Source organism: Staurois parvus, unplaced genomic scaffold (genome assembly GCF_062004578.1).
Source record: "Staurois parvus isolate SC_StPar_1 unplaced genomic scaffold, SC_StPar_1.0 ptg000388l, whole genome shotgun sequence".
Lineage (NCBI taxonomy): Eukaryota > Metazoa > Chordata > Amphibia > Anura > Ranidae > Staurois > Staurois parvus.
In genome coordinates this window covers 613516-639096 of record NW_028318184.1, presented here as the reverse complement: position 1 = coordinate 639096, position 25581 = coordinate 613516, and the positions used below count along the sequence as shown (strand labels likewise).

The following is a 25581-nucleotide window of genomic DNA, read 5'->3' as shown; positions in this document are numbered from 1 at the left end:
ACATGACTTAGTACTTGGTGGAGAATCCCTTGTTGGCAATCGCAGAGGTAAGATGTTTCTTGTAGTTGGTTACCAGGTTTGCACACATCTCAGGAGGGATTAAGGTCCACTCTTCTTTACAGACAGGACCGTGGATAAGGGGGTACCACCAGTCCTCCTGTACGGGGCCCAGGTAACTGGGTGAATCGGATGTGAGCAGGGAGGGTGATCAGCATGGCTGGGGGGCAATTACTGGAACCAATCCCCTGTATGGCTCTCTGCAGCAGCTGAAAGCTTGCTTCTTCTCCTATCCTACCCACTGGTTCCAGTAACTGTCCCCCCCCCGCCACACCCATCACCCTCCCTGTACATCATACATTTCCCCCTGCTGACTATGCCCCCCTGTGTGCCCCCACCCCTGCAGTGCTGCTGGCTTCTCTCTCCTTCTCACCGGCAGCTGCAAGCACACAATAGAATCCTTCAGGGTGGAGACTAGAGGAAGGGTCTGGCAAAATATTTCACATTTATCAGGCCCTTCCTTCCCTGAATGAACACAGTTAATGATCGATACCTATCACTCACTGTGTTCATTCATAACTAAAGCACAGTAAACTGTGTACTTTTTTTGGGGGGGGGGCTGTCAGGTGGGCTGTATGGGGCCCTGTGGTTTCTAACAGCAGCCCTGTTTACAGATCTTCTCTAAATCCTTAAGGTTTCTTGGATGTTTCTTGGCAACTTAAAGTTTCAACTCCCTCCATAAATTTTCTAAAGGGTTAAGGCCTGGAGACTGGCTAGACCACTCCATGGCCTAAATGTGCTTCTTCTTGAGCCACTCCTTTTTTCCCTTGGCGGTATGTTTTGGGTTGTTGCCATGCTAGAAGACCCATACATGATCCATCTTCAGTGTTCTGGCTGAGGGAAGAAGGTTCTCATCCAAGATTTTACAATACATGGCCCTGTCTATTGGCCCCTCAATGTGGCAAAGTCAGCCTTTACCTTTAGCAGAGAAACAGCTCCAAAGCATAGTGTTTCCACCTCTGTGCTTGACTGTAGGGATGGTGTTCTTAGAGTCATAGTCAGCATTTTTTTTCCTCCAAATGCAGTAAGTCAAGTTATTGCTAAAGATCTAAATTTTGGTCTCATCTGACCACAGCAATTTCTCCCAATCCTTCTTTGAATCATTTAGACGTTCGTTTGCAACCTTCAGATGGGCCTGTGCATGTGCCTTCTTGAGGAGGGGGACATTACAGGCGCTACAGGATTTCAATACATGTGGCGTATTGTGTTGCCAATGGTTTGTTTGCTGACTGTGGTCCCAACTGCCTTGAGATCATTCACAAGCTCCTCCCGTGTAGTTCTGGGCTGATCTCTCACTTTTCTCATGATGATCCTTACCCCATGAGGCAAAATCTTGCATGAAGCTCCAGACTGGTTATTTGGTATTTATTCTTTTTGTGAATAATCGCTCCAACAGTTTTCTCCTTCTCACCAAGCTTCTTGCTGATGATCTTGTAGCCCATTCCAGCCTTGTGCAGGTCTTCAATCTTGTCCCTGACATCCTTTGACAGCTCTTTGGTCTTGCCCATGATGGTGAGGTTTGAATGGAAGAAAGAGATTCTGTGGACAGGTGTCTTTTCTACACATAATGAGTAGAGATGAGCGAATCGAACCAGGCGAACCGGAATTCGAGTCGAATTTCAGGAAATATTCGATTCGCGTCGAAACCGAAATTTTGCCTACTTCGGGTGCGCGAATCGAACATTTCCCGATCAGCCGGCAAAAGTGTCCCTGCAGTGAGCTCCGCTATTTCTGACAGTTCTCTGACAGAAGGAACACATGTTTAGCGGTTGAAACATTGTATCTATTAGTTTACATTTAGGATACAGATGTTTCAACCGCTGTACATGTGAAGAAGCTGTGAGAGAACTGTCAGAAATAGAGGAACTCTGCACATACACTTTTTGCCGGCTTGGAATTATTCTTCTTTTCATCCTACTTCTTCTTCTTCTTCATCCTCATCCTCATCCTCTTCTTCTGAGGATGAGGATGAGGATGAAGAAGAAGAAGAAGAAGTAGGATGAAAAGAAGAATAATTTCAAGCCGGCAAAAAGTGTATGTGCAGAGTTCCTCTATTCTGCAGATACACTTAGAGGAGCTCTGCAGATACACTTAGAGGAGCTCTGCACATACACTTTTTGCCTGTTTGGAATTAATCTTATTTTCATCCTACTTCTTCTTCTTCTTCTTCTTCATCCTCATCCTCAGAAGAAGAAGAAGAGGATGAAGAAGAAGAAGAAGAAGAAGAAGAAGTAGGATGAAAATAAGAATAATTGCAAGCCGGCAAAAAGTGTATGTGCAGAGTTCCTCTATTCTGCAGATACACTTAGAGGAGCTCTGCAGATACACTTAGAGGAGCTCTGCACATACACTTTTTGCCGGCTTGGAATTAATCTTATTTTCATCCTACTTCTTCTTCTTCTTCTTCATCCTCATCCTCAGAAGAAGAAGAAGAGGATGAGGATGAAGAAGAAGAAGAAGAAGAAGTAGGATGAAAAGAAGAATAATTCCAAGCCGGCAAAAAGTGTATGTGCAGAGTTCCTCTATTCTGCAGATACACTTAGAGGAGCTCTGCAGATACACTTAGAGGAGCTCTGCACATACACTTTTTGCCGGCTTGGAATTAATCTTATTTTTATCCTACTTCTTCTTCTTCATCCTCATCCTCCTCAGAAGAAGAAGAGGATGAGGATGAAGAAGAAGAAGAAGAAGAAGTAGGATGAAAAGAAGAATAATTCCAAGCCGGCAAAAAGTGTATGTGCAGAGTTCCTCTATTCTGCAGATACACTTAGAGGAGCTCTGCAGATACACTTAGAGGAGCTCTGCACATACACTTTTTGCCTGTTTGGAATTAATCTTATTTTCATCCTACTTCTTCTTCTTCTTCTTCTTCTTCTTCTTCTTCATCCTCATCCTCAGAAGAAGAAGAAGAGGATGAAGAAGAAGAAGAAGAAGAAGTAGGATGAAAATAAGAATAATTGCAAGCCGGCAAAAAGTGTATGTGCAGAGTTCCTCTATTCTGCAGATACACTTAGAGGAGCTCTGCAGATACACTTAGAGGAGCTCTGCACATACACTTTTTGCCGGCTTGGAATTAATCTTATTTTCATCCTACTTCTTCTTCTTCTTCTTCATCCTCATCCTCAGAAGAAGAAGAAGAGGATGAGGATGAAGAAGAAGAAGAAGAAGTAGGATGAAAATAAGAATAATTCCAAGCCGGCAAAAAGTGTATGTGCAGAGTTCCTCTATTCTGCAGATACACTTAGAGGAGCTCTGCAGATACACTTAGAGGAGCTCTGCACATACACTTTTTGCCGGCTTGGAATTAATCTTATTTTCATCCTACTTCTTCTTCTTCTTCTTCATCCTCATCCTCATCCTTAGAAGAAGAAGAAGAGGATGAGGATGAAGAAGAAGAAGTAGGATGAAAATAAGAATAATTCCAAGCCGGCAAAAAGTGTATGTGCAGAGCTCCTCTAAGTGTATCTGCAGAGCTCCTCTAAGTGTATCTGCAGAATAGAGGAACTCTGCACATACACTTTTTGCCGGAAACCGCTGTATGGAGGGAATGTCCCAGAACTGTCAGAAATAGACTATTTCTGACAGTTCTGGGACATTCACTCCATACAGCGGTTTCAACCGCTGTATGGAGGGAATGTCATAGAACTGTCAGAAATAGACTATTAATGACAGTTCTGGGACTGTCCTTCCATACAGCGGTTGAAACATTGTATCTATTTGTTTCCATAAATGGATCCATTTATGGAAACAAATAGATACAATGTTTCAACCGCTGTATGGAAGGAATGTCCCAGAACTGTCATAAATAGTCTATTTCTGACAGTTCTATGACATTCCCTCCATACAGCGGTTGAAACCGCTGTATGGAGTGAATGTCCCAGAACTGTCAGAAATAGACAGAAACTGTCACAGAACTGTCCTTCTTCTCATCCTTCTCCTTCTTCTCATCCTTCTCCTTCTCCTTCTTCTCATCCTTCTCCTTCTTCTCATCCTTCTCCTTCTCCTTCTTCTCATCCTTCTCCTTCTTCTCATCCTTCTCCTTCTTCTCATCCTTCTCCTTCTCCTTCTTCTCATCCTTCTCCTTCTTCTCATCCTTCTCCTTCTTCTCATCCTTCTCCTTCTCCTTCTTCTCATCCTTCTCCTTCTTCTCATCCTTCTCCTTCTCCTCATCCTTCTCCTTCTCCTTCTTCTCATCCTTCTCCTTCTCCTTCTTCTCATCCTTCTCCTTCTCCTTCTTCTCATCCTTCTCCTTCTCCATCTTCTCATCCTTCTCCTTCTTCTCATCCTTCTCCTTCTCCTTCTTCTCATCCTTCTCCTTCTCCTTCTTCTCATCCTTCTCCTTCTTCTCATCCTTCTCCTTCTCCTCATCCTTCTCCTTCTTCTCATCCTTCTCCTTCTCCTCATCCTTCTCCTTCTCCTTCTTCTCATCCTTCTCCTTCTCCTCATCCTTCTCCTTCTCCTTCTTCTCATCCTTCTCCTTCTTCTCATCCTTCTCCTTCTCCTTCTTCTCATCCTTCTCCTTCTCCTTCTTCTCATCCTTCTCCTTCTTCTCATCCTTCTCCTTCTCCTTCTTCTCATCCTTCTTCTTCTCATCCTTCTCCTTCTTCTCATCCTTCTCCTTCTTCTCATCCTTCTCCTTCTCCTTCTTCTCATCCTTCTCCTTCTTCTCATCCTTCTCCTTCTCCTTCTTCTCATCCTTCTCCTTCTCCTTCTTCTCATCCTTCTCCTTCTCCTTCTTCTCATCCTTCTCCTTCTTCTCATCCTTCTCCTTCTCCTTCTTCTCATCCTTCTCCTTCTCCTTCTTCTCATCCTTCTCCTTCTTCTCATCCTTCTCCTTCTCCTTCTTCTCATCCTTCTCCTTCTCCTTCTCCTCATCCTTCTCCTTCTTCTCATCCTTCTTCTCATCCTTCTCCTTCTCCTTCTTCTCATCCTTCTCCTTCTCCTTCTTCTCATCCTTCTCCTTCTCCTTCTTCTCATCCTTCTCCTTCTCCTTCTCCTTCTCCTTCCTCATCTCCAAGGGCATTTAAATTAAAGGTACAGTGTTCTGCACTAATTTAAAGGCTCTCTGAAGCCTAGAAACCCTTTTTATAAGTCATCTTCGTAGCGGAGAAATTCGCATCGAATCGAATTTCATACTGGAATTCGCCGAATCAGCCGAATCGAATTTTTCATTTCTTCGCTCATCTCTAATAATGAGTTGTCATTAGGAGCACCTTCTTAAATTGATAGGACTAATCTGTGTACCACATGAACACATAGCCAGTCTGTGGGAGACAGAAGTATTGTTGCTTGGTAGGGGATCAAATATTTATTTTACTCACTGAACTGCAACTCATTTTATAACATTTGTATCATGTGTTTTTTCTGGATTTTTAGTCGATATTCTCTCTCTATCATTTAAAATACATCTATGGTAAAAATTATAGACCCTTCATTTTTTTCTAAGTGGGCAAACTTACAAATCTGCAAGGGATCAAATATTTATTTGCACCATTGTACTACTGACAGGAGTGCATACAATGACCAGCTTTTATTTATGTAAAATCTTTATCCCAAACTGTTGCTGTAACTGCTTAAAAAGTGTTAGCTAGACTTTGGATTCAATATGTTAGTGTGTCTAAATCTGCTAGTACTTTTAACATTTCCCTCCCCCCAGACTGACAATGCTGCAATTCAAAGGTGCCCCTGTGCTCCTTCATCCAGAGTGGGGTCACTTTAATATAAGAGGAGTGATAATGACCAGTGAATCACCAGGTGAAAACAAAGGAAAAAGCCCCCCCACCCCCCAAAAAAAAGAAAACTAATGCAGCCACTACATATAATGAATGGTAAGCTGAAACATTAAATTTTTGGTGTAATTACTCTTCAGTATATACTATGTACTTTATTATGCTTACCTGAAATGAGTTGAGTGCGGCAAATATTCCATTGATCACAATGTTTTCGGGATGAATTACAACTCCCAGCCCAAATCCCCAGGTGATTCCAAGCAGGGGGCTGAGGATGGCAATGGTTTTAGCAATCAAAATCAAAATTTTCCTGTCTTCTTTTCCTGATTGTTCACCAATGGTAGGCCTCATTAATTTGAAGATGACCACCACCAGGATCAGTATGTCAACAAACACAATCGTTAAAGCTGGCACCACGAAGGCAAGGAATGATCTGGAGTCACTGTAGTCAAGCCAGCAGAATTTGTCGCTTATAAATCTTTTACTGGGTTCAGTTGAAGCCACGGTGACAATGGTTATAAGGAGAGGACATCCATAACCCAGGAGGAAAGCTACGATCATCATGGTCTTCCTACTCATGTTATGCAAGACGTAGACCATGCGATAAAAAAGAATCAGTCCTGTGGTCAGCATCCAGAAAAACAAAGACAAATAGAAGTAAAAGCTAAAGAAGGCAGCGGCTTTGCAGGCAGCTGATCCTTTATTCTGCTCTAGCGATGCACCAATGATAAACCAGATATCGGCTACCAGAAGCGTAACGGCAATATTTACCAGGCAGACATGACGAACGTAGGAGGTCTTGTTTTTGATAACTGAATACCACACTAAGGCCTCGATGAGAAGTGTAATCACCAAGCAAACGAGAGATATTCCGACTCCAATGTAAGTAATGATTTCTAAAAAAATATCTTTTTTTGATGATCCCATAAGGATTGAGAAAGAAGTCAAGTGATTACATGAGCATAAAATCACATCATTTGCTGTTATTAAGGTACAATTGATATCGCTCCAATCTGTCTTGTCATACCAGACACATTTTGGATCTACTAGTGATGAATTACTTTTACTAAAATTCATATTTATTTTAAATATACTCCTATCAATGTTTTCAGTGTTGTTCTTAATGATTGTTGACATAACCAACCCATTGACAATCTCCTCTGTGGTATTTGGCAAAATGTCCTTCAACGTACTGTAAGCAATGGTAACTACAGTGGTAGAGTTTCCTATTATTGCACCCTTATCAATAAACACATTTCCAGTTAAATTTCGCATGGTAAAATTCTTATTATAGCTATCAGCTTTGCTCACAACCTGTCCAGAAAGCTGAATATTGCTGAGGGAATCATTTGTAAAGTTGATTGTGTCATTGAAGTTCAGATTGTTTGCAAAATGCTCAACAGAACTCAGAATTGTTACACTTTCATTAGCCATACCGCTCCAAGCGTTGGATGCACCAACCACGATATCAACTGTTTGTATAAAGTTCTAGGAGAAGAAAACCTGGTGTAATTATTTTGATAAGACTAGTTAACTGTAAAAGTTTCAAATTACTCTACAAAAATAAAATATGTAAGCTACATTCGTATAAAAACATTACCAAAAAAACAACACAGCGATACCTGAATGTTTATCTGAAAATAGAGAGGAGAAGATGTAGTTGTTAAAGGAGGTGTTGCCATAAATGTATATTTATTACTGTGGTTATGCCTTCTAACACCCAGTCTACAATCAGCATGGTTGATTTCAGATACAGTTGAGACTTCTCAAAGCCCCCACTTCTCCAGTGGAAGTGATGTGAGCTTTGTAAATTATTGAACAACCCAACTGCAAATATATCTTCAATAAGTGATATAATCCTTAGATTGTTTAGGTACAGTTAACTGTCTTTTGACTCTATGACTCTTTAATGACTGGCATAGTACCACTGGATTGGCGTAAGGTCAATGTGGTGCCAATATTGAAAAAGGGGTCAAAATCTTTACCAAATAATTATATACCTGTTAGTTTAACATCTATAGCTGGGAAGATACTGGAGAGTTTAATGAAAGACCACATACTGTAGATGAGTTCTTGCTCACAATTCCCCACACATGGCTAATGTGTAAGGTAAAGTCTACAGGCTTGGGAAAATCCATATAAGTGGATAGAAAACTGGCTAAAAGATCGTATTCAGAGAGTAGTGGTTAATGATTTATATTCTGCATGGTTTAGGGTTGTCAGTGGTGTACCCCAAGGTTCAGTGTTACTTTTTAATATATTGATAAATGATATAGGGTCTGGGATTATAAATCCCATTTCAATCTTTGCAGATGACACCAAGCTGTGCAGTGGAATAATATCCTTATAGGATGTCTTCAATTTACAAGCTGACCTCAATGCACTGTTTAATTGGGCAACTATGTGGCAAATGAGGTTTAATGTTGATATATGTAAGGTTCTGCACTTGGGGGCTAAGAATATGCATGCATCATACATGCTAGGGGGGTACAACTGGGGGAATCAATGGTGGAGAAGGATCTGGGGGTTCTGGTAGATCACAAGCTTAATAATGGCATGCAATGCCAAGCTGCAGCTTCTAAAGTGAGCAAAATCCTCTCTTGTATTAAAAGAGGTATAGACTCCAGAGAGAGAGATATCATATTACCCCGGAACAGATCATTAGTAACACCTCATCTGGAATATGCAGTTCAGTTTTGGGCACCAATTCACAAAAAGAACATTGGGGAACTGGAGAAAGTACAGAGAAGGGCAACCAAACTGATAAGAGGCATGGAGGAGCTCAGCTATGAGGAAAGATTAGAGGAACTGAATTTATTTTCTCTTGAGAAGAGGAGATTAAGGGGGGATATGATCAACATGTATAAATACATCAGTGGTTCATATAGTGAACTCGGTGTAGAGTTATTCCCCCTGAGGTCATCATAGAGGACAAGGGGGCACTCTTTAAATCTGGAGGAAAAGAGATTTAATCTCCAAATACGGAAAGGTTTCTTCACAGTAAGAGCTGTGAAAATGTGGAATAGACTCTCTCAAGAGTTGGTTCTGGCCAGCTCAGTGGATTGCTTTAAAAAAGGCCTGGATTCTTTCTTGGATACACAGAATATAACTGGTTACTGACCAGGAGCAAATTGAATCATGCTTTGCTGTGTTTTTTGCCTATCTCTGGAGCAACTGTGGGCATAAGATTATAACTTTTTTTTATAGTTGAACTGGATGGACTTTTGTCTTTTTTCATCCAGACTAACTATGTAACTATGTTACTGTAATTTTACTTTGTCAACAGAAAGAAAAACTGCAGGTGCAGCAAAGAATGACAGTTAAGAGGTTGCTGTTCACAGAAAATTTAGCTACAACTCTGCTTGCTTAACCGCTCTCTCCAGTGTATGTATATAAACATACTAAAGGTCCTAAATGTCTGCTGTGGGCAGTCAGCATTCCCAGACTTGCTGGGTAAATGGGAGAGCCTGGGAATGGTGATGGGCGGTAGAGGGAGGGTGGCCCTCTTGCAAGCCCTGTAAACGTGATCAGGTTGCTGTAGTCTGTGGGCTAAAAAAAAAAAAATTATATCAGATTCCTCCATTCACATTGATCAATGTGGACTTAGAAATCTCTGCCAGAAAAAAGGGAAAAACGTATATGCCATGCATAGGAGCTACTGCCAACTGACCACCCCTGACCACTAAGAGCATTAATGCTGGACATACACATTATTTTTTTTTAACTGCGGATGGAAAAAAATCTCCCCACGTAGTGCTGCAAGCACGGACGTTTATATTTTGAGAGCAGCACTCTGCTCCTGTCACTATACACACATCAGTGCTGCAGCTGATAGGCGTTCCTGCAAACCCAACAACAACTGTAACAACATTAACAACATAACATTAACTCAATAAAACAACACTTTTTTTTACTTTTTTATGTAAGTTAACCACTTGCCCTCCAGAGGATTTACCCCCCTTCCTCACCAGGCAATTTTTTGCGTTATGGCGCTGCATTACTTTAACTGACAATTGTGCTGTCATGCAACGCTGCACCAAAATTAAATGTATGTCCTTTTTTCCCACGAATAGAGCTTTCTTTTGGTGGTATTTGATCACCTGTGCATTTTTTATTTTTTGTGCTATAAAGAAAAAAGGTCGACAATTTTGAGAAAAAAATATTTTTGACTTTTTGCTAATAAACATGTCCAGTAAAAAAATTTAGAAAATCAAATTTCTTCATAAATTTAGGCCAAAATGTATTCTGCTCCATGTCTTTGCTAAAAAAAAAATCCCAATACGTGTAAATTAATTGGTGTACGTGAAAGTTATAGCGTTTACAAATGGTGGTATATATAATGGGATTTTTTAATTTATTTTTTATTTTTACTAGTAATGGCGGCGATCAACAACTTATATCGAGACTGTGGTGGGCATTTTGACACTGGGGGGAACTGACTTGGTGTCACTGACATCCCCAGTGACACCAATACAGTGATCAATGCTAACAAAAAGCACTGACACTGTACTAATGGCACTGTACAGGAAGGGGTTAACGTGGGGGATCAAAAGGTTAACTGTGTGCTGTTTTACTGTGTGCTGTCCGTGTGTGTGCTTCACTGTAAACACACTGCTTTGCATGGCTCTGCTATGTAAAGCCATGCATAGTAGTGTGCAGGAGCTGACAGGGGAGAGAACTGTATTGTTTACTTACAGGTCTCTCCCCCGTTGGTAATACTTGGCGATCACCGAGTGCGGCAAGTAATCACCGGCCGGGACCTGGTGATTGACAGCCACGTGCATGCCCCCTACCCAGAAATGTAAAATCACATATATGTATGTATATATATGTGTGCGATTTTGAGCACCCATGCCGCCCAGTAGCAGTATTACTGCTATAGGCTGAACGGGAAGCGGTTGGTTACCAGACCATTAAATTTTTCAATTGTTTTTTTTTTTGTCCCTTACAGCTTTCAGGGTTTGTGAAAGACTCCCTAAAACCATACATTTTCTGGAAGCTTCAGGGGTGGATCGGTGGGTAGGATCAGTGCGGGGGTGTGGGGTGAGGTGGGGGTTTAGGGAGACTCAGTGCTGCAGGGTTTATTTAGGTTGGGAAGGGGGAAAACAGAGTAGCAAGGGTGAATTGTAGTTGAGCCCTGGTTCACACTGATGCAATGCGGAATTCGCAGCGTTTTCTGTGCAAATTCCGCACTGCATCACTATTGCATCCTGTTCATGCACACCGTTGCAGGTGAAGTTAAACTGGTCAGCAAAATGCGGTGCAATGTGCACAATCGGATCGCATAGGTGTGAATACCCATGCAATCCAATTCTAGTGTGGACCCAAAAAAGGGTCCTGCACCTTTTTGGTGCAGGTGCAGTGCGATTAGAGCCATACAAAATGTATGGCTCCAATTGCACCACACACAAATCGCATACGATTTGCTCAGGAATGCGGTGCGGTTCCTGTGCGAATCACATGCGATATACCGCACCGCATATATGTGAAACCAGGCTGACAGTGGAGGAATTGGTGGCAGCAGGGGAAGGGGGGTGCCACATTTTTGGTAAATAGTTCTAATCAGAGGATGTTCATGACGTGACCATGAGCTTATAACAGAGGATGAATGCAGATCCATACAGGGTACGGACCTGGCCAGCTGAAGGCAGTGTTGTAGGTCTGGACGCCATATGGACCTGGTAGTGAACGGGTTAAAGGTGGAGACGTAGAGTAATCCCCTTTCTGACCTACAATATTGCCTGTTCTGACCAATTATAACCTTGAGGTCAGTGCTAGTGTGAGCGGATTTATTGATTTGGTGATTGCACTTGTGTCACGAGTGGAAAATCACAACTTAATTTATTGCACCATTTAATATATTATACCATTTACTGAAGATTAAAGACTTTCTTTTCATGCACTTTTTTTTTTACTGATTTTCACTAATATTTTTATGAAGATTATGATGAACTTTGTTGCAAGGGTTATATTGTATATATTGATATAAATTGGTATAAATTTGGGTGCAAGGCCCCTTTAACAGAGGCGTTCTGTTTGTTCGATTTTCATCCATGCGCTGACGGATGAAAAACGGATATCAATGCATCTCTATGGAAAAACGGATGATTATGTATTATTATATTATTATACAGTATTTATAAAGCGCCAATAGTTTGCTCAGCGCTGTATCATCTGTTTACATCCACATCTGTCTTTTGAAACGGATTAAAGCCCTATTTTTGTTCTGTTAAACAAACAAAATGGACAAAAAATGAATGTAATCAGACAAACAGCCCGTATCTTCATCTGTTTTTGCATTGGTAGTGAATGGAAAAAACTGATGGAAAAACTGGTGGAAAAGTGATCCGTTTTTTTCTTTGAAGTAAAGTGACTGAACTGATGAAACAAATGGAACGCCCGTGTGAAAGGACCTTAATAGCACTTCACATATTTATAAATATTTCAGCATAGCACTATTCTTCTGTATAGAAGATCTGCATAGAAGAAAAAAAAGTATAACGAGAGCTCAGACCCATGACTTGCCAAAGTCATGCAACTGGCCTATCTTCCAATCACTGAGCTTTCTCTGCTGCAATAAAATGTTACTAAACCCAGGACCCTGCATTCACTATATCTGGTCTCACACAGTACACAGAACATGGAAATGCAATTATTTTAGTAAAAATAAACTTCTAAATACTTTTCTCATCAGCAGTTACAGCAGTTTTGTGATTTCTATCAGTGTCCAGCCCAGCACTAGCTAAAGTTTGTAGGAGGAGTTTTCTTTCTGCTCTAGGAGGATGGAAATCCCCTGACCTCTGTCTGGACAGTGCTGATTGGCCCTGTGCTGATCACATGCACCCTCCCAAGAAAAAAAAAAACCTCTCTAGCAATACACACCAAGCTGAGCATGTGCATGCCTACAATTCAGTCTGGAGATAAGAGATGGTCACTTGAAAAAGGGGAGGGACAGAGAAGAAAGGATCAGCCTTTTTACACAATGCAGAGGATTAACCCCTTAGGTTCCCCAGTGAGTATAACAAGCATGCTTTACTGCGTATACAGACTGATTTACTGTTGTGGGTTTAGTAACACTTTAAGCTACAAATGTAGAACAAAATGTGGACTAAACTATCATCTTTGAAAAGGAAAAGGAGAGCCTCTCATCATGTAAAAGCCTCCACTTTAATGTATCTAGATTCCAAGTGCAGACAGTTCCTTCTGTTTAATCACAAAGCCCTAACAAGTTTCACTCATATCAGAATTTATTCAAGGAACTCTATAAGAAAGCTCTGATATGAGTGAAAGGTGTGACGTTTTTTTTAAATACATAGATATCCTCTATATCCTCTAAATGTTTATGTCCTTCCATAAAAATACAGTTAAATCTAGTAAACACATGTAAATACATTTATTTTATTGTGACTGTAAGAAATAATGAAGAGTGGCGCTCCAAATATAAACATACAACAACGCAGTTACTTCAATGCTGCTGGGTGCCGGCATCCAAGAGGGCTTGTCCAGGCTTCTCAAATAGGGAGCCACACGCCAGTTGCCAGCACAATCACCATATATAGAAGAATGGCTTCAGCTTGTCTCTTCCCAAGCCAATGCTCTGACATGTTTCACCCTCCCACAGGCTTAGTCATGGCTATGGCTAAGCCCATGGGAGGGTGAAATGCATCAGATGGGGTGTAGCTTGGGCAGAGGTGACTTCCCATTCCTTTTTGGCTGATATAGACAGGTGTACCTTCATCATTTCTGGCTCCACTGTTATCTTTGTGTTTGAGACTATGGATATGATGTTCACCATGAGCTGTAAAGTTTTAGAGGAGTCCTCAATGTTTTTTTTTTCGTTGAAGGCTGTGGTATTGATACTTTCAAGTAATTTCGGCATATCTGTCTGTACTGTCGGACCACCTATTATGTTCTAGTGTAAAGTGATGGACAGAAGAAAGAAAAACATTGTTGAATTAGTTATCTTATACACTTCTTTTTGTGCAATCTTTTCTTCACACACTGTACACTTCAAAACATTAACAATGTAACATAAAGGGAAAATAGGTGCTTTACATCAATAGGGAGACAAAATATTAAATGTAACTGCTCAAACCTTTTATAAACTTAGAGCATTTTTTTCATCTTTACAATCACACGTAAGAGACTTTCTCTAAGGGCTGGCTCACACTATAAAAACGCAGTCCAGATGTGTTCCAGAGGCGTTTTTGCATGTGTGTTTTTGGCGCGTTCTGGTGCATTTTTGATGAGTTTTTACGTGTTCCAGTGCATTTTTTATGCATTACAGTTCATTTTTTCCTCTCTCTTTTTCTTCAATTTATATTGGGACATGTGCATTCCAGTGTGTTTTTGGTGTGTTTTGGTGCATGCCAGTGCATTCTGGTGCATTTTTTCAGCGTTTTACTGCATTCCAGTACAATTCCGTGCAGAAAAAATGCATCTTGTTCTACTTTTTTTTTCTGCAACTGGAACACACTGGAACTGCAAGCACTGATGTGAACTATGACATTGACAACCATATAACCAACTTTCTCTGTAGAGCTTCCTTTGATGCCAAACAATATAGCATAACAATAGGAAGCTGATGCAGCGCATGGGACACACTCGCCCCCATGTTATTTCCACTCGCCAAATGCGGAAAATATCATACTGAACAAATCAAGGTCATACAGGATTATGTTAGCACATATGAAAGGGGAGAAAGAAGTCTTCTCCCCCTTTGGTGACAGATCCAAGCAAAATACTCTGTGTTTGGTATCTCTGGACACGAAATATGATGCAGAACAATAATTTACCAGTTCCTAGAATACAACCTGCACATATTGGAAGATATTAATATTAGTATAAAACTGTATTTGGGACTTAAAACATGATGACCTCCCAGCCATCACCCCTTAAACCGGGTAATTGGTCAGATGGTCTCTGGCAACTTCCCTTTGATATGATAGAAAAAGGGAAATGTCATGACCTGTTGGAAGCTCTTGTTTTACCATTGACGAAAGAACATCTGTCAAGTTATAGGAGCCGATAAACAGCTTGCCCATGGACTGACTAGGTGTGCAAGTGTTCTCTGTTTTCACCTCCTTTTTATTTCTCTGTTGATTTATGATTTCTTCATTTCTTGGTAACATCCCTTTCTGTAAATAATTTAATTGCACCATTTGACCTTTTAATTATTAAACCCTATTTTGAAAAGTGTTAAAACTATCTCTAAGACTTTTAAAGCAAACTTGAAGTTTGAAGGGTTGATTGCTACTTAACCTAACCCAGTGACAATCGCTCTAAGGCTGCTGGCATCTAGATTGTGGTCCTGCGAGCTAGAAAATCTTTGTGCAGGGTGCAGCTGAGAGTGGCATTGTTACGTAAGTGACAGCACAGTGCGAGATTGGCTGGTCCTTTGTCACAAGTTGATGAGAAGGACGTGGGTCGATTGCCGCATTTGTTACACTAACCAGTTCAACTTACCTATATACTACGACCAAAGAAATGTTTACATTTTAGCCATGAGCTAAAAAAGTAATAAATACATTGTTTTTTTCAGTAGAAATAGCTCTAACCTTAAATTTAACCTGAGCAATATGGTCATGAAAAACATTTTATTTTTAATTAGATTTATAGAGAAAGTTGTAACAAAAAAAAAGTGTGTGTCCCACCCCCATCCCCCGCCAGAATACACTGATCAGCGCTTGTAACCATTGGCTGCCAGCACTGATTGAATTCTGGTTTTCCAGGAGGACCGTTTAACGGAAACTGGTCCTCAGAATGTTGCATACATGGACTAAAAGTCAGTCGGTTCCCGCTGAAGTGATTGATTTTTGGCCTGTGTATGCTGGGCTTTAGACTAGCAGATTTCAGTGGACTTGACTAACAAATTAAAGTGGTTGTAAACCTCAGACATGAAATATAAACAAACCATATCCCTCTATAGTTTGTACTTGTCTCAATCCTGAGCACTAAGTGTAATTTCTGTCTGCTGCTTTGTTCCTCTACTATCAGCATGAATCACTTCTGACAAATTTTCATTACACCAAGAGAAAAAAAAAGGTGACAGGGGAGGGACCTCCAGCTGATTGACAGCCCCAGCTCTGTTCCTGTGTGCAATGGATGTGTTCTTTCCCTCCAATCAGCTCTCAGAGCTCTTCTCACTAAGCTCTGCAGAGTCAGAATATAACTTCAGCTCTCGGTCCCCTTTTTCTGACATCTCAGACAAAACTTTATAAACTCTGGATTTTGAATGGACATAGAGGAGAGAGGGCTGCAGATAAACAAATACAACTGTAGGAGGATTTATTTCATCTGTGTATCATCTGAGGACAGTCATTTCACTGGATATATGTAAGGGTTTACAATCATTTTAAAGGTAAACTCTAGCTAACACTTTATCGCAAAATTATAAAAATTGTTTCCTGTAACTGCTAATAAAGGTTTTACATAAAAGAATTAAAGCTGACCTTTGTAAACACCCCTATGAGTGGTAAATGGTAACGGTGAGTGGTTAGTTTCAACCTTCTGCTACTTTGTCTGGACAGTTTGGTCTGTTAAGGAAGCTGAAAAATAACAGACTCACTAGCTGGATCACCAGGTGAAAAAAAAGGAAAAAATCCTAAAAAATAATATGAATGCAGGCACTGCATCTAATGATTGGTGAGCTGCAACTTAATATAATGTTGTAAATTTTTGTTCTTGATTTACCGCTTTAACAGGACCATCTTAATGAATGGGCACCCCTGGGCCCAGGGGCCCCAAGTGCATGGGGGGTCTATGATAAGCTAGCATTACAAAATATTTGCCAACTGTCCTGGACTTGCTGGGACAGTCATGCTTTTTATTAAGCTGTCCCGGGATCGCCGTGTCCCAGGCAGCATCCCGTAACCTGTACTGTGCACTCTGGATCCCGTATTGTACCGTCCTCATTCCCCCTCCCTGTACTGAGCCCTTCTGCCTCTTCCTGTACTGTAACAGTCGCCAGAAACCAGTGCTCAAGTCTTCTTGCTGCACAAAAAACATGGAATCTAGCACTCGCTGAAGTGCCGCTCTTGATGGATTGGGGAATCTTGATACTAGCAGAAAAGAACAAAACGGTGCACTCTCCTCGTGCATTACCAGGAAATGTATAAAACTACAAATGTATACTCACAAACCAAAAAGGTCATAAAAACTGAGACAAGGAGTCAAAGATGTCAATTGTGAACAGCAGAGGTCCTCGGGTGAAAGCGCTTATGTGTTTTGGGAGTCAAACTCCCTCAGAGCACCCTAGACTCCCGAAACACGGTAGCACTTTCTCCCACGGACCTCTGCTGTCCACGATTGACATCTTTGACTCCTTCTCTCTGTTTTTATCACCTTTTTGATTTGTGAGTATGCATTTGTAATTTTTTTATACATTTCCTATTATTACGGTAATGCACGAGGACAGTGCGCCCTGTTTTGTTCTTTTCTTCCTGTACTGTGTCGATTAGTTCTCGATTTATGGCATGTTTTCTTATTGTTTAAAATCGATTTTATGGAAAGTACTAATAAATATATGCTTGATACTATCAGTTATTTATACTTTAATTCTTGAGAGTAGGTGTGTAAAGTGGGGCAGGCTGGTAGGGACATTACTTTGCCCAGGGACCCATGATCCTATTAAGTTGGCCCTGCTCTTTAATCCACAGGTGTACATACAAGTGAATCTGTGTGACACAGCGCTTGGTGCTGTAAATCTAATGTGCAAACATCAAAAATTCATACTTAAAAAACAAATACTATCAGTGCTAAATCAGTGACTAGTTGGCAGGTTGTAACTATATTTATAGCACTAAACACTGAGTGATATAAGGTTTTCGCAATTTTTTTATTGCAGCTAGCCACTGATTTAGCACTTTATTTTTCTTAGATAGATTTAGAACACCAAGCGCTGTGTCACGCAGATCCATTATAGTGTATCAAAAGTATTCTTTGATATTCACACAGCAGCTGTCAAATTGATTTCAACACGTATGTTATCTTAGTGCGGACTTCTCATATACATTTGGTGTATGTACAAGTGCTGTAATCCATGTCTATTTCAGCTTTAAGTCTCTTCATTCTTAGAAAAAGCGCTCTTTAGTGCCAGAGGTTGTTTACATTAACAAGAATATTTGCAGTTTGCAGCCCAGAGTGCAATGATTTATCCCATATTACTGACTGCTTTGCTGGAGTGCAATGAGTCAGACCACAACCGGAGAATTTTGCAGTGGAGCACACCATGAAGTATAAAACATTTTTGTGGAAATAAGTTATGTTGTCTCATCAACCGATGGCATCAACAATCTATTGTTACCTGAGCATCCACCAGCTGCTGGAAAACTACTGCAGAGTAGCAGCCATTTACTGGTGGGGACCAATTCCCATCTTCGCATTTGTAATCTATTGTGCCCTGCAATGTTGTATTTGGGTAAGCCAGCTGACATGCCACATTAAATGTAGAACCACTGGGAGTTGTAGGAAGTTGTAGGGTAGTGTCTTCCTTGCAGTTTCCTGATGATGCTGGAGATTACAGAAATGTAAATAAGTTCATTATAGATCAGATAATACTTCATACCATAATATAGAGCCAATCCACTCACCCATTCATTGAACCAAGTAGGTCTAACCTGCTGCTAATTGTGTGGAAAGCACTCAAGACAAAGACAAAAATAAAAATGCAATTGGCGCAAGAGAATTTGTAGTGGATATAACGTTCACTCAGTAAATCTTAAACAAAATAATCCAGTAAACAGAAATTAAGATATATAAATCATATATGCCAGTAATAAAGGGACAACAAGTAGATAATGCAGCTTTAGTGGTGAGGAAAGGGAAGGGGGGAGGGGAGGGGGGAGGGAAAGGAGGGGAAAAAAGGCCTTGTGATGCAAACAGTACTGGATTGAGATAGATGGTATATATATATGTATACATATATATACAACGCTGCAATGTAGACACCGTCGTGAGGCTTGCACTTTCTAGAGTAAACCGGACTCTGTGGTAAATGGAGAAGAAAGAGAAGTGCGCCAGACTAAGTGCAGTATGAATATAAAAGTTTATTGCACACAAGATTATAAAAACTCACAAGAAGTGGGTAGATATCAGGCATTAATATATAAGGAGGAGGATGTCATCTGTGCTGCACCTCACAAATGGATGGCTGTAATGCCAAGATGTTGCGTGGCTGGCGCTCTAGGCGGGTCCCACAGGAAGAGGCGAGGATGGCAGGCGCAGTAACCGGGAGTCGCGGCGCAGATAAGAACCGGGATCCAGGGCAGGCACTGCTGATCTCTCACATCAGCGTGGGTACAGTAGCCAGCTTGAGGCACATCCAAGATGGCCGCCGGGCAGGAAATGACATCAGGGCGTTGCTGGGAATCCTCCAAGGGGGCGGTGACGCATTTCTAGGCAACCTGCCTTTTTTTCAGACCTGATTGGCTAGTGGGATGAGCCAATAAATAAGGAGAAGAGGAAGGGGTGGGGCAACTGAGGGGCGGGGTAGTGAAATTAAAAAAAATGTATAATGCATACAGGCTTAACAAGCAGTGGTGGAAAACATAAGAAATAAACGGTGAGCAGCTGCTTTCTGTAGAACATGTGAAAGATAGGAAGAATAGAAGGAAAGGAAAGAAATGGAAAAAAAAAAAAAAAAAAACGCATGTGGAAGATAAAAGATTACACAGGGAATATTTAATTATAAACGTTATTACTATGATGTGGATTATAAAGGGTAAGATGGGCGGGTAAGAAGGTGGAATATGAAGGGGGGGGGGAGACAATCAGGGGAAAAAAAAAAAAAAAGGGGAAGTGGTGGGAATTGAAGTATCTACTATAAAAAATAAAAAAAAATAAAAAAATATATGAAGAATAAATTAAAATAATTTTTTTAAAAAAATTAAATAATCGTGTGTATCTCAATCTCTTCATTGAGGCCCCTAGGTGCAAGGGTATCTAAAGTAAAAATCCAATAGGTCTCCTGTTGGCATAATAATTTGAAACGTTCAGCTGGGGGGAGATGGTCTGGTATAGCCTCAATGACCCATACTTGTAGATGGAGAGAGGATTTAGAATGAAACTCTGAAAAATGGCGGGGAACACTGTATTTGGTAATGCCATCATCAACTGACCTCCGGTGCTCTCCAAATCTTTTTCGCAGTGTTCTAATGGTACGTCCCACATATAAAAGGCCGCACGGGCAGGACAAACAATAAATTACATATGTGGAAGAACAATTATAAAAGGCTTGGAGGGGATAGACTTTTCCATTAATTGTAAAATTTTGTTGCCCATGCTTCACATGGGCACACGTGAGGCAGAGCGGTTTATTGCAGCGGAACATCCCAGTAAGTGGGATTAGTACCGGTCTATTGTGAGTGGGAGGAGATTTCAGGGGTGGAATTTTACTAGGTGCAATTTTATTCTTAATGTTAATTGCTCTTCTATATACAAATGTGGGGGTAGGAGGCATAATCATTTTAAGATGTGGATCTTGATGTAAGATAGGCCAGTGTTTCTTCAGGATGGATTCCATTTTGTGATGTTTAGAATGGAACTGTGTAATGAAACGGATATTGTTGTTGTTCGATGATTGCGGCTTAGGTGGGGGGATCGTGTCTGATAAGTAGGTGAGATATGCTTGTTCCACTAACTCAGAGGGATATCCTTTTTCTGCAAATTTTTATTTTAATTCAATGCTTTGGGCTTTGTAGTCCTTAAGTAAGGTACAGTTGCGTCGAAGTCTGCAAAACTGTCCTTTGGGTATATTTTTGAGCCATCTAGGATGATGACAGCTAGTATAATGAAGAAAGGAATTACCAGCGGTTGGTTTGGTGTAATTTTTAGCTATAATATTAGAGTCCGAGTGGCTAAGTTCCAGGTCAAGAAAACTTAGTGAGGTAGGGTCCATAACGTGGGTAAAAGAAAGATTGAATGGGTTATTGTTACAGTGTTGAATGAAAGATGCAAGAGAAGTGACAGGGCCGTCCCAGATGATGATAATGTCGTCTATATAACGACCATTGAACACCAAATGGGCAGCAAAGATGTTATTACTCCAGATATAGCGATCTTCCCAGAGGCCCATGGTGAGATTGGCATAGCTAGGTGCAAAATTAGCGCCCATGGCTGTGCCTGTTTTTTGTAAATAGAAACTATCATTAAACAAAAAATAGTTGTGCTGGAGGCAGAATTTTGTAGCAGTGAGGATGAAATTAATCTGGCTAGGGTGGAGGGAAGCATCCAAAGACAGGAAGTGTAGAACAGCTTCTAGTCCTACATCGTGAGGGATAGAGGTGTATAGGGAACTAACGTCAAGGGAGACCCAGATATAAGAAGGTTCCCAGGAGTACGCCTCAAGAATTTCCAATAGATGTACACCATCCCGAATATAGGAAGGAAGTGATTGGGCTAGAGGTTGGAGAAAGCTATCAATATAGAGCGAATAGCTGGTGGTAATGCTCTCCATAGCTGCAACTATAGGGCGGCCAGGCAGATGATCAAGGTCTTTATGGATTTTTGGGAGATGATAAAAATATGGAGTTTTGAATATGTCTCTCCGGAAAAAAGAGGCCTCTGATTTAGAGAGGATTCCTTCCTGGGTGGCAATTTTGATGATATCATTCGATTCTAGGATGTATTTAGGAAGAGGGTCCGAGGCTAGTTTAAGGTAGGTGTTGGAATCAGACAACAGACGATTGGCTTCATTAAAATAATCGACCTTATCTTGGATGACTATCCCTCCCCCCTTGTCAGCTGTCTTAATGATAATATCAGAGTTATTGCTAAGGGTTTTGAGGGCTAAGAATTCAGAGTGGTTGAGGTTAGATGTAAATTTAGTGTTTTCAGAACAGAGGATTTTGAGATCAGAGTGTACCATTTGAAAAAAAGTCTCTATGTAGGGACCCTTATTATAAGTTGGGTTGAATGTGGATGGGGGTTTTAGATTTGTATGTCTAATACGGGGAGAATCTGGAGGATATTGAGACAGAAGAAAGGTGTCATCTGGGTCTCCGTCATCCCAGAGTTCCATTAGTAAGTCTAGGGCCTGAGGGTCAATTGAAGGATCTGTTTCCACAATGGTGGTGTTAGGGGATAGAGATGATGTTTTGGAGTTCTTAAGGGGCTGTAGCTGAAAATGTCTTTTGAGAGTAAGATTGCGGGTGAATTTATTGAGGTCTTTGAATAGGGTAAAAGGATTAGGTGTAGTAGTCGGTGCAAAATTGAGGCTTCTTTTTAGTAGTGACAGTTCACTATCTGTTAATGTGATGGATGAAAGGTTATAAACTTTTATAGTTTCCTGATTTTGACAGGTTTTTTTGGGTTTATTGTTTCCATAAATGGATCCATTTATGGAAACAAATAGATACAATGTTTCAACCGCTGTATGGAAGGACAGTCCCAGAACTGTCATTAATAGTCTATTTCTGACAGTTCTATGACATTCCCTCCATACAGCGGTTGAAACCGCTGTATGGAGTGAATGTCCCAGAACTGTCATAAATAGTCTATTTCTGACAGTTCTGGGACATTCACTCCATACAGCGGTTTCAACCGCTGTATGGAGGGAATGTCATAGAACTGTCAGAAATAGACTATTAATGACAGTTCTGGGACATTCCTTCCATACAGCGGTTGAAACATTGTATCTATTTGTTTCCATAAATGGATCCATTTATGGAAACAAATAGATACAATGTTTCAACCGCTGTATGGAAGGACAGTCCCAGAACTGTTATTAATAGTCTATTTCTGACAGTTCTATGACATTCCCTCCATACAGCGGTTGAAACCGCTGTATGGAGTGAATGTCCCAGAACTGTCAGAAATAGTCTATTTCTGACAGTTCTGGGACAATCACTCCATACAGCGGTTTCCGGCAAAAAGTGTATGTGCAGAGTTCCTCTATTCTGCAGATACACTTAGAGGAGCTCTGCAGATACACTTAGAGGAGCTCTGCACATACACTTTTTGCCGGCTTGGAATTATTCTTATTTTCATCCTACTTCTTCTTCTTCTTCTTCATCCTCATCCTCTTCTTCTTCTGAGGATGAGGATGAAGAAGAAGAAGAAGAAGAAGAAGAAGTAGGATGAAAATAAGATTAATTCCAAGCCGGCAAAAAGTGTATGTGCAGAGCTACTCTAAGTGTATCTGCAGAGCTCCTCTAAGTGTATCTGCAGAATAGAGGAACTCTGCACATACACTTTTTGCCGGCTTGGAATTATTCTTATTTTCATCCTACTTCTTCTTCTTCTTCTTCATCCTCATCCTCTTCTTCTTCTTCTGAGGATGAGGATGAAGAAGAAGAAGAAGAAGTAGGATGAAAATAAGATTAATTCCAAGCCGGCAAAAAGTATGTGCAGAGCTCCTCTAAGTGTATCTGCAGAGCTCCTCTAAGTGTATCTGCAGAATAGAGGAACTCTGCACATACACTTTTTGCCGGCTTGCAATTATTCTTCTTTTCATCCTACTTCTTCTTCTTCTTCTTCTTCTTCATCCTCATCCTCTTCTTCTTCTTCTGAGTATGAGGATGAGGATGAAGAAGAAGAAGAAGAAGTAGGATGAAAATAAGATTAATTCCAAGCCGGCAAAAAGTGTATGTGCAGAGCTCCTCTAAGTGTATGTGCAGAGCTCCTCTAAGTGTATCTGCAGAATAGAGGAACTCTGCACATACACTTTTTGCCGGCTTGGAATTATTCTTCTTTTCATCCTACTTCTTCTTCTTCTTCTTCATCCTCATCCTCAGAAGAAGAGGATGAGGATGAGGATGAAGAAGAAGAAGAAGAAGTAGGATGAAAATAAGAATAATTCCAAGCCGGCAAAAAGTGTATGTGCAGAGTTCCTCTATTTCTGACAGTTCTCTCACAGCTTCTTCACATGTACAGCGGTTGAAACATCTGTATCCTAAATGTAAACTAATAGATACAATGTTTCAACCGCTAAACATGTGTTCCTTCTGTCAGAGAACTGTCAGAAATAGCGGAGCTCACTGCAGGGACACTTTTGCCGGCTGATCTGGAAATGTTCGATTCGCGCACCCGAAGTAGGCAAAATTTCGGATTCGACGCGAATCGAATATTTCCTGAAATTCGACTCGAATTCCGGTTCGCCTGGTTCGATTCGCTCATCTCTAGTAGTGACAGTTCACTATCTGTTAATGTGATGGATGAAAGGTTATAAACTTTTATAGTTTCCTGATTTTGACAGGTTTTTTTGGGTTTATGTCGACCCCCTCTCCTGCCTCTTCGTCGTGTTTTCTTTTTAATAGGCTGGAGCGGGGGGTCTGATCTAAAAAAGGGACCTCAATATTGCTGGGCTGTTCAGGGGAATAATTGGTGGTAGCATTGACTGTGGATATATGACTAATATGGTTGGTGGTGTTCACTATCTGTGACTGTTCACTATGGGCGCTAATTTTGCACCTAGCTATGCCAATCTCACCATGGGCCTCTGGGAAGATCGCTATATCTGGAGTAATAACATCTTTGCTGCCCATTTGGTGTTCTATGGTCGTTATATAGACGACATTATCATCATCTGGGACGGCCCTGTCACTTCTCTTGCATCTTTCATTCAACACTGTAACAATAACCCATTCAATCTTTCTTTTACCCACGTTACGGACCCTACCTCACTAAGTTTTCTTGACCTGGAACTTAGCCACTCGGACTCTAATATTATAGCTAAAAATTACACCAAACCAACCGCTGGTAATTCCTTTCTTCATTATACTAGCTGTCATCATCCTAGATGGCTCAAAAATATACCCAAAGGACAGTTTTGCAGACTTCGACGCAACTGTACCTTACTTAAGGACTACAAAGCCCAAAGCATTGAATTAAAACAAAAATTTACAGAAAAGGGATATCTCTCTGAGTTAGTGAAACAAGCATATCTCACCTACTTATCAGACACGATCCCCCCACCTAAGCCGCAATCATCGAACAACAACAATATCCGTTTCATTACACAGTTCCGTTCTAAACATCACAAAATGGAATCCATCCTGAAGAAACACTGGCCTATCTTACATCAAGATCCACACCTTAAAATGATTATGCCCCCTACCCCCACATTTGTATATAGAAGAGCAATTAACATTAAGAATAAAATTGCACCTAGTAAAATTCCCCCCCTGAAATCCCTTCCCACTCACAATAGACCGGTACTAATCCCACTTACTGGGATGTTCCGCTGCAATAAACTGCTCTGCCTCACGTGTGCCCATGTGAAGCATGGGCAACAAAATTTTACAATTAATGGAAAAGTCTATCCCCTCCAAGCCTTTTATAATTGCTCTTCCACATATGTAATTTATTGTTTGTCCTGCTCGTGCGGCCTTTTATATGTGGGACGTACCATTAGAACACTGCGAAAAAGATTTGGAGAGCACCGGAGGTCAGTTGATGATGGCATTTTTCAGAGTTTCATTCTAAATCCTCTCTCCATCTACAAGTATGGGTCATTGAGGCTATACCAGACCATCTCCCCCCAGCTGAACGTTTCAAATTATTATGCCAACAGGAGACCTATTGGATTTTTACTTTAGCTACCCTTGCACCTAGGGGCCTCAATGAAGAGATTGAGATACACACGATTATTTAATTTTTTTAAAAAAATTATTTTAATTTACTCTTCATATATTTTGTTTTTTATTTATTTTTTATAGTAGATACTTCAATTCCCACCACTTCCCCTTTTTTTTTCCCCTGATTGTCTCCCCCTCCCCCTTCATATTCCACCTTCTTACCCGCCCATCTTACCCTTTATAATCCACATCATAGTAATAACGTTTATAATTAAATATTC

The 25581-nt window shown here is 40.7% G+C and overlaps 1 protein-coding gene across 1 annotated transcript in view; it reads right to left on the bottom strand.

The window, feature by feature from the left end:
* Positions 1-25581, bottom strand: part of LOC149455744 (adhesion G protein-coupled receptor F5-like) — a 180071-nt gene that overhangs the window by 23643 nt on the left and 130847 nt on the right. The window contains exons 12-14 of the mRNA XM_089685892.1: positions 18091-18296; positions 13519-13698; positions 5955-7274 (exon numbers count right to left, since the gene is read on the bottom strand). Coding sequence (XP_089542018.1) covers positions 5955-7274; positions 13519-13698; positions 18091-18296 — 1706 coding nt within the window. The remainder of the gene's footprint in view (positions 1-5954; positions 7275-13518; positions 13699-18090; positions 18297-25581) is intronic.